This window comes from Phytophthora infestans, genomic scaffold (genome assembly GCF_000142945.1).
Source record: "Phytophthora infestans T30-4 supercont1.35 genomic scaffold, whole genome shotgun sequence".
Taxonomy (NCBI): Eukaryota; Oomycota; class Peronosporomycetes; order Peronosporales; family Peronosporaceae; genus Phytophthora; species Phytophthora infestans.
The window spans coordinates 1,522,133-1,532,059 of NW_003303724.1; the positions used below are offsets into that span (position 1 = coordinate 1,522,133).

Below are 9,927 nucleotides of genomic sequence, written 5' to 3' on the forward strand. Positions count from 1 at the left end.
GTGACAGCACGTGTTCTAGGCTAACATGGGGTTAGGTATAAACTCGGCAGAGATAGATGTGCTTCGTGTCAGGTCACACCAGGCTTTGCCTAGTCCAAGTAAGTACCAACCAAACAAAAGACAGTCAGTGGCAGTCAGTCGATGGTGGTTCCGCACACACCAAACACACCGATCGGAGGGGCAATGGAGGCGCATCAATACGCTACCTCAATCTTTAGTATCGACAGTGACGCGTCGTCCGGTCGTCACATGAATATCACAGCCTCCACGCCAATAACAACGCCTTCGCTTACCACGATCGCTCCAATGCAGAGTGAAGATCCTGCAGGGACCAGCAGTGTCACGATGAGCTCCCCCCTGACTTACTTGTTGTTGGGAGAACTACAAACGACAAGACGCTGACCAGGGGCATACAACAGGTCAGCGAGCACCACGTGCAGACAAATAGGACCACAAGGATTAAGGGTAGAGGAAAGGAACCAGCTCGTTCTTGTTGCGCTCATTACTTGCTCAAAGGTAGTGGTTCGAAACGTTGAGGTACTAGAAGGCGGGACACGAATGCTGCGCCTGTCGACCGCTATGATAACTGCGGCACAGGAGCAAGGACTAGCCACAACAGCTACAATGGCTGTCGATTCATCGTTCATGGGCTCTGGCACAAATGTGCTGCGACTGGCACACGAAGTTTTGGTGTTCTCTAAAAACGAACGAACCAGCTAAAAGGGTACAGTGTACCAAAATTGATCCGCCAATCAATTCATTTTTTAAGGAAGTTCAGAACACGTGCTGGTACTTGGACATGGGCCTTAGGCCCTTGTCTTGTAAGGCCCTTGTCTAAGGGAAGTCTGCAGCTGTGGCAAAGCTGAGGATACCGTCGCCATTTCTCCCATGCGTTCTGCATCGTGCTGTTAAACATCACGTCGACGTCCTTGAAGCGCCAGCACGACGGGATTGAAGCTTGAGGGGAAGTCAAAAATGTCATCCATCAGGTCAAGAAATAAGGTCAAGAAGCAACCCTTCAAAACTCGATCAATCGAAACCAACACCTTCCTCATTCTCCCTTTGAGGTGTTAAGTGGATCTGTCAGCAGGTAGGCTAACGTGTGATCTTCTCTGTATCTTTCCACCTCGTTCGACAAGTAGATGCCCTAGCAAAGGTGTTCAGAGTGTTTAAAGCCATCTGGAAGCTCTCTAACAGCTTGAAAGGCCAGGGTTTGTTAGGCTCGCTCCATATAAAATTCTCCTGGAGATTTTTACTGATTTTTCGTGATAAGGCAGTTAAATGAGGGGCAAGGTTGTAGACGCTATCGAACAAAGCTTGGGTTGTTCGAAGCTCTGAATGGCGTTGCTACAACTTACTCGCCAAGTCCCTCGCAGTGTCCATGGCGACCACGTGAGCGTGGACGTATGTACTTTGACTAGATAGTAACATTTGTACACTCCACCCACCAAATCGAAACGAGCAATAGTACCGTGTAAGATCGGCGTCAAATGCCTCGACATAGACGTGAGAGCGACCTGCTTTGAAAAGTTTAGTATCTACAGTATTTGAAAGGGAAAATGTCAATACGTGTATGGGTACACCGAAGCTTCTTCTCTCTATTTTTCGAGAAAGGTACCCATTTACAGAGTTGATGTAATAGGGGGTTTCAGACATCATAGCAGTTTGTCTCATTTCCTGTCTCATCGTTTTCGAGCGATGAGGCAAAAAATAACCCTGGACCAGCTCATCGCTTGCCTGTCATCGTTGAAAAGCCTTATCATTTTCAAACCTTTTACATAGACTTTTATAAAACAGAACGCTATAAATAAGGTTTATTCATCTTGAAGGGAGACACGCACCAATTCGGTCAGTGCGGAATTCGACACGGAAACGTCAAGTGCAGGCTTTCCTGCCAGGATCTCTCCACCGTCCGCGCACAGTCCGTATAGAGTCCTCTTCCTGCTCGACGGTATACAGTACGCAAGGTTATACCACAGGTTTGTCAATGAATTTAGCTGAACTCTATCAAGTGCTGAGTATCTTTGCGTGTAGTTCTTGGAGATCAAGGCACTGAATCAAGATGGCTCCTAAACGGCAGCAGAAACATAAGAATACACTGCCTTTTGGGCAACAGGGGGAGACACACCGAGTCTCTCTTACACGTTTCCAACAAGGAGAGGACGACACAGGTACTGGATACCACACAACACCGTATCAAGATGCTGCTATGGTATCGTGGCTGGAAATTTCTGCCAATTTCAACATCATAGCAGGGAACTCGACAAGTGGAAAAAAAATGGCGCATGGTGGAGGCACAACCAAGATCGCTGGGTTCCGCAGCATGGCCGAGTTCGTGCACACCGCTACGGTGAATTACATGAGAGCGGAACTATTTTTTGACCAAAAGCTTGCCGCTGCGTGGGAGGCGAAGCAGTGCCAAAGTCGCTGGGACTCCATCTTTCGTCGCTATCGTGCGGCACGGTACAAACTGGATAACCAGACGGAATTTGGGCTCACAGAAGAGATGGTTGCAAACGGAATGACGGTCTATGATCTTGCAGAGGAAAGTTGCCCATGCTTTCATCGAATTGATGCGCTCTTCGGCGCAAAGTCTAATGTCGCACCCCCTTCAGAGATGAGCGAGCCATCGTACGACGACGCTGATTGGTTATCCGTGCGAGAAAATATCTCTGACAAAACAAATATCGATCGGTGTTACAGCATGACTTCTAGTCAAAATAGTACCGTGAATGATGCCGGCTACGACCAGGAGAATGTGAGCCCAAACGCTCAGAAGAGTGCAGCATCCCGACCACTCAATTTGATAAGCACCACAGAACAGGATCACACCTCTCAACAGCCTACTATGGCCACGATAGCGAAGCCAACTGCAAAGAAGTCCACTCCGGCAACGAAGACTTTCAAAAGCGCCGCAAAAACGAAGGCAACCACGGCTGCAGAGACAAAAGGAGTCGACAAAGCCATGTGCTACAAGCGCAATGACTTCGGTAGCGTTTACACAGAGGCATCCAAGAAGCGCCAAGCCTTTAACAAGAAGAAACTTAAGGTGCAGATGCAATGGAAAGAGAAAATGCTGCTGGAGGAGCGTCTTGAAAAAATATATGAGCGAGAAGCACGAGTGAAGGAGCTGGAAAAACAAACTGAAATTCAGCAAGTTCAATCCCGACAGACCATGGCTCTTGAGCTTCTCAAAACTGGAAAATCACTCGATGAAGTGCAGACGATTGTTGCAGCTTTCTTTCCTGACACAACTTCAACAAACAAGACCAATGCTACAGCCTCCCGAAACGACTGAAAGGAACCCTGCGTTTTCATTCTTCCAGCAGTGTTAGCATCCGGAATACCAAAGAGCTAGCACTTAATAATTTCCTAAAACTCGGCGCTTAATCATTTCCCGTTTGTTTTCAGCATTTCGTGATGCTGGCGGTGTGTCAATGCAACACCCATCGTCATCTTCATCGTCACTTTCACCTTCAGCAGCGGAAAAGTCCTCGCGATCCTCCTCTGTCCATGGGTCCTTCATTTGCAGTGTAACGTTGTGAAGCAGTACACATAACAAGATATGGTTGTTGACTTTGGCAAAGTCTTCTGCGACCTTAATCTGCGTCCGCACTCCATATAGAGAAGCCCATCGGTTCTTTAGTGCCCCAATGCAGTTCTCGTTTACCACTCGTGCACTGGACACAATCGTATTGAACCGCGCGTTGTCGGACTGTGCGGCCCGAGGCATCTTGTATGGTGTAATAAGGCGCTCAGATAAGGCATAGCCGCTGTCACCAATCAGATATTCACCGATGGCAAAATATCGCTCCGAATTCTTGCTGACTTGAGTGTGAGAAAACACCAAGGCGTCGCCGCACGACCCTGGCCAGCCCGTGTGTGCATGCAGGATGCGCTGGTCTTCATCGCAGAAGATCTGAACATTCAGTCCATAGCGCTTTTTTCGTGTGAAAAAAAGATGACCATCAACGTGGGGCTTCTGTGAAAAATTTACGTAAGTTCCATCGACGAATCCGATAGCACCACTTAGGCCGTATCGCGTACTATGGAAAGCAGAAGAGGTTGTTCGCTTTGTTGTAGAAGGCCACGCTACAAAGCGGGAGTAGAAACGAAGTAGAGATTTTCGAGCCCGTTGAACGAACTCCGATATAGTCCCAGCCCCGAACCCGTACGAGCGAGCAAGTCTCCCACATGTATTTCCATTTTTAAATGTTCCACACCATTCCAACGTAACAGCAAGCTGAATGGCGATGTCAGTCTGTGGGTTTTCACTGCCGTTGTAAAAGATCGGGTCGTCCACGATAAAGCTAATAAGGTAGTCGAATGTTGCAGGATCTACACGAACCGACTGGCGAAACTCTTTTTCGCGATGCATATCGATGTGCCGTCGATCGTGGTATCTTTTGGCGAGACTCCATGTATCGTGTCTGGGTAACACCAGTATATAGGTCTGCTAGCTCATCGACTTCTTTATCGCTCTCACTAGATCTGCCATCTTGTGGGCTGCCCTCTGCGTCCGAATGGCTCATTAAATCACTGTCGCTGTCTTCCAGCTCTGCCAGCAAAGCTTCCTGGAACAGGGCACTTGATATGGCACTGGAAACCTTACTTTTCTCCGTTTCAGGCATATCTTCTGACGCTCCGGCTACTACAGCATCCACTACAGTCCAGATCCTCGATTCTATAACCTTCACTTGGTGGTAGTGGTGTCTACACAAACTCATTTACGTTTGTATCAGTAGTGAGTTAAAATGGAGCTCATTCATGACAATTGATGCTATTACCAAGGTCACGTGATGCTGTGACCCGTGTGACGGGCCGTCCGACGGCCTGGGGTTGGAGAAAGAAGGAACTTCTGCTGCTAGCTCTCGCGAAGCTTGTACTCTTCCCCTTTCTTTAACGTGGGTCAGCGGTCGCCGTCAAATACAAAACGTGCAGCTTGAGGAAAATCGAGGTGTCAGAGTTGGCCAATCATTTTTCAGCTTCCTGTCAAAGTCATTTTTTGCGAGATTTTTGAGCGAAAAAAATGATGTCTGAAACCCCCTAATCGCTTCTGTAGGAGTCATGGACGATGATATAGGCCCGAGGTAATTGTCTCACTCGTGTCGACGTCGACAGACAAATACACATTATATTCCTCCTGAACTAGTGAGGGGTAGTGCTGGTTTAGAACAACCCTTGTTCTGAACGTTCCTTTTGTTCCAATTGATCTGAACGTTCAGAACTGTTCCTTTTGTTCCTAATTGTTCCTATTCATTTAAGTTGGTTGGACTGAGCCAAAAGAAAATCAGCAAAAGGGAAAAGAAGCTGGCGCTCGCGTGCACACGCTGAGCGCGAGAATGCGGTCCATACCCTCGCCGACTGAAGTGCTTGCCACGCCTACCAGGCAGCCTACCCTGATCTATCATGTATGACTCGCTCAAATGATGACCTTTCTATAACACCGGGTTAAAAGTCATGCGGATTCTCGAAATTGCAGACATCCCATCCCGCTATTGTGGGCTGATATATTGTGCTTTCCAATGGAATGTCCATCAGTTTTATAGCCTAGATCGAGCATGGTCGGAGCATAAAATCACGCGTAAAAATGAGATGGGAAGACGCAGGCATCAATTTTGTTTTATTTATGATCGAATTACCTTTTCAAAACGGCAAAAAGGGTCGGTTGATCGACCCCGAACAGTCGATTTGGCTGCCGAAGCTCGATTTATTAACCAGTCTTGCAAGATCGATTTGTACTTTTTATAGACCTCGATTAAATAAAACGACCTCTTTTTATTATAAATCGAGCACCAGGCTAAGTAATAAGGACAAAAGCATTGAAATGCACAATAAGATCGAGCCTAAGACAGACAAGTACGGACAACGAGCGCACTGACATGGCAATCCTTCTGAAGCACAACCCAAGAAAGATTCATCGTAGAAAGCTTGAAGACAGCTATGATTTATAGCTACAGGAGCGCCCCAAAAGCTGCCTGGGGTTTTCTCGAAACTGAGCAGATATACTTCAAACAAGCCTATATTTTACTACAGTATTTTAAACGTTTCACTCGTCGATAAAGCACTACTATCGTATCATACTACAGGAGTAGTACTAAGAGATGCTGACGTAACGTTACTTGAAAAGTTTGATGCAATTCCATTCTACTTTCAATCCTGATCGTGCAAAAGCTGATTGAAGAAATATTTTGCCAGTATGTAAGCTACTCCAAGGACATCCTACCATTGAAAACCCATAGAAGGTACTGTTTGCGTATGGTTGACCACTTTTCATCTACGCAGATGATGTCAGGTTTAAATTGTACGCGCCGTCGTAGGCATCATCTGTACTGAAGAAACTTTGAAGGTAATATTCCGGTGGCCAGATTAAAGGCAGGCATTTCCTTCACACATGATTTGTTCAGGCGGGTGAGGTCCCCACCAACTCGAACATACGACGCCAACTCCTTCATTCCGCAGGCTTCACCCAGCGGGTTTCCTGCAACCATCTGGGTCGATACATTTGTGCCGTGTGTTGCAAAATCAAAGGCAACCATTTCCTTATTCGTGCCTTGCAGATATTTAAACAAGCTCGCAGCGTTTTTGTGGGGAGTCTGAGGGTCCAGCTTACCACTTAGCACCAGTACGCTAGCTTGATTTGGAATCGTAGCAGTCTTGTTCCAGTACTGGTCACGCTTGTACACGATGCCGTCAGATTCGTAGTTACCCACGTTGATCTCTTCACATGACGCCGACTTGTCTTTTGAGAAGGCGCAGTACTGAGGAAGCGTTTCGTAAACCCCGCTGCCACTGCTCATTTTCACATTCGTGAATCTGTCCTTCAACTCCGACATGGATGGCAGCGGTGTTTCCATCATTTCAGAGTACACGATAAGACTCTGCAGAAGCGTCGACGTATACGCGCTGTCCTGTGCTGTAGTTTTCTCGCTATAGGTGATAGCCGAGAAGAAGTTATTCAGAACATCCAAGTCGTCAGGAGCGCAACGCTGGCGTCGATAAACAAGAGGTGGAATCAGAGTCCGAACGCCCGAATCTGATAACGCTGTCACCAAATCTAGTGTCCGACATCGTCATATAGTAGAACTCGTCAGAACGAGCGCCAGAAGTTGGAACGACGCCATCTAGCACATATCCCGTTACCTCGGGAGGGAACAGATGCATCAGTCTTTCCGCAAGCATTGTGCCATAGCTGATGCCATACACGATGGTAGCAGCTCCATTGGTGAATTTAGAAATGAACGTTACGAGGTCAGTTGCAGCTGTGGTCACAGAGAAGGATGCCAGATCACCATATTTGGTATGCAGGTCTTTCGCGCATGCAGGCACTTCCGACGGATCAATCTCATCACCCCAGGGAGAGCCTGTCGTGGTTGCTTGTGACGCAACACAATCAAGCCTGGTGCTTCGCCCTGTACCTCGGTGATCCATCGTGTAGACGTTCGTAGTTCCATTTAACTCGGAGTGAAGAGTCACCATCGTGGACTCCACTATGACATCAGGGGTTCACTTATATATTAGTAAATCAATCACAATAATCTGAAGAGGACGTACAGACGAAATCACTTACGATCAGTTGACGAAGCTCCAGGTCCTCCTTGAAGCAGCCAGACGTTCATGGCAGAGTCGGGGTCGGCAGCCGTCGCAGGTAAACGTTTCACAAATATATCAACTTTTGAGTTGACACCTTCTGGAGTTTTACAGATTCCAGGATAGCACAACGGTGCAGCGTACACAGCACACTGCGCGTTTTGATCGGTAGCGCCAGTTACTTCCGAGAATGTGTACTCTGAGCATGGATAACATCCATTCAAGTAGCTTTTCGAGGTAGTGTTGGAAGCGTAGGAAGCCCCAATGACTACCATTGCCAAAGCAACGGAGTAGCGAAGTCGCATCCTGCTTGTGAAGAAGAAGAAAATGAACTTGGTAGATGTCAGAGAATTAAAAAATGGAAGAACGATTTCCGTGAACTCTTGTACGTGTAAGGAGTTAGCTAATTGAAATAGCTAGCGCTGCATCGTCGTGGAAAAGCAGCAGCAACACATCTTTGGATCCTTTGCCTTATAGACTGTATCTACACGTACATTAGCTCTTGATTAAATCCCAGCTCTAAAAAGCTCGGGTGCTACATTAAGGCGTTTGCTTTGTGCTGTAAGACGCATGCTGTAAAATAAAGATGAGAGCGGGAGAGAAAATATAAATAGCTAGATTATTTGTGTTCATGGTGCCAAATAGTCTAGCTACCGTTTAGAACTCAGATGTTCTCCTACCGGCACTTGGTATCACGTTCATCGCACAAACATGCAATGATTAGTCACACTTCGTTACTACAAATGTCCACCGTAAGCATACACTTGTACCGGTAGTTATCCCCCAACCAATGGCACTTTTGTACAGCATGTACAAGCATCCAAAACCATAGTATTTAAAAAAAAATGTCGTTGATTTGTTAAATAATGTTGGGGAACGGAGGAGTATCCTGTACGGAAATACTACTATATCCTGAAGCATGAGGATCCTACGATTTAAGAAACGCGATGGTGCAGCATGCCCTTAATTTAGACAAGGTCCTGTAGTGATAGCTAGGCAGGGTAGCAGGCAGACCTCATCCATTTCATTCTCCGTTCGATTAAAGTCGACCCGCTCACCGATTCCTTCGACTCTCCACATGGCATGACACAAAGTTTTCCCCAATCCTATTGCGTAACGGAATTAACTTGTAGGGTCTTCTTAGGAAAATCCTACATGTACGGCAGCTCTTGATACTCTGCTCAACATTCATGTGATTTTGCGTTGTTCACGCAGCATCGTGTAATCATTCCTGTATCAAAACACTCAAGTGTAGCGCCAGTTCGTGTGATAATGTAAACAAGGACGGATCCGGGGAGATGCTGTCTTTTGTGCGTATGTGGAAGAGGGTTTTCCCTGTGGACCCAGGGGCTAACGCTGCTTTCAAGGCGTGGCACCTAATGTCTACTTAACAATAACTAACAAAAAATTTACACGTTGTACCATCATTTCCTTCAAGTTGTGTCCCAGGAAAAGCACATTAACATTAACAACAAGAGAATCTCCATAAAAAATCCTTTGTAAAAAAGTTGTTTGCGTTTAATGCAGTTTATCGTCCGAAAACTTTATGATAATTGCGAAATAGCGAAATCAGACTCGAACACTTTACGATAATTGCAAAATAACGAAAATAGATTCGATATGCTGTATGTCAATGCATGGTTAGTCACATCGTTACTTTGTTTGTCCGTCGTAAACATTTAGCCTCGAAACCAGAAGTTGTCTACAGTATCGTGCATGATATTGATGGCCTATTATTAATAATACCATGCACGATATGCTATTAATAATAGCGTATATTTACATAAGTAGGGTCTGTATTCTGTGATAAGCATCTAACCGATCGAGTACACGATAGCACCATCTCGTATATTTACGCGCCCTTACTGTGGCACGAGCAATTGAAAAACTTTGAGCTGGTCATCCTGCTTCTGATTCAATAGCCAAAAACTGATTTGTGGTCATCGAAAGTTACAATTTAAGAGTCTGGCGGTGTGGACTTCGCCGTGGAGCAACAACTACTCGTAGTAGACGTGCCAGGAGACCTAGGAGTGTGGCCGACGCCAAAATGGAGAGACCCAAGATGTTGAATCGGGCAACGGGGTTCTGGCGAATAAATAGCAGAGTCTGAATCAAGAGTGAATTCGTGTGATCCAGGCACGCACTCAGGGGACAAGCAGCCAATTAATTCCCTGCATCTGATTGGCTGTTACCAGGCGAATCACTTCTCTTGGTTTTTGGCAGGAGGACAAGTACCTTAGCATGTCACACATCCACTTTCTGAATTTAATACAATACAATCTTAATAAAGCGCTCTATTTCTAATTTGGAGGTCTATTGGGGGATTGTCTATTAAGG

The 9,927-nt window shown here is 46.2% G+C and overlaps 1 protein-coding gene across 1 annotated transcript; it reads right to left on the reverse strand.

Moving 5' to 3' along the window:
- Positions 1-6,273: 6,273 nt before the first annotated feature.
- Positions 6,274-7,619, reverse strand: PITG_15351 (uncharacterized protein; the record flags this gene model as incomplete). The annotated part of the gene is made up of 4 exons (XM_002898738.1): positions 6,274-6,277; positions 6,439-7,057; positions 7,419-7,490; positions 7,571-7,619. The coding sequence occupies 4 exons, from the start codon at positions 7,617-7,619 to the stop codon at positions 6,274-6,276; spliced, it is 744 nt and encodes a 247-aa protein (XP_002898784.1).
- Positions 7,620-9,927: the final 2,308 nt, after the last annotated feature.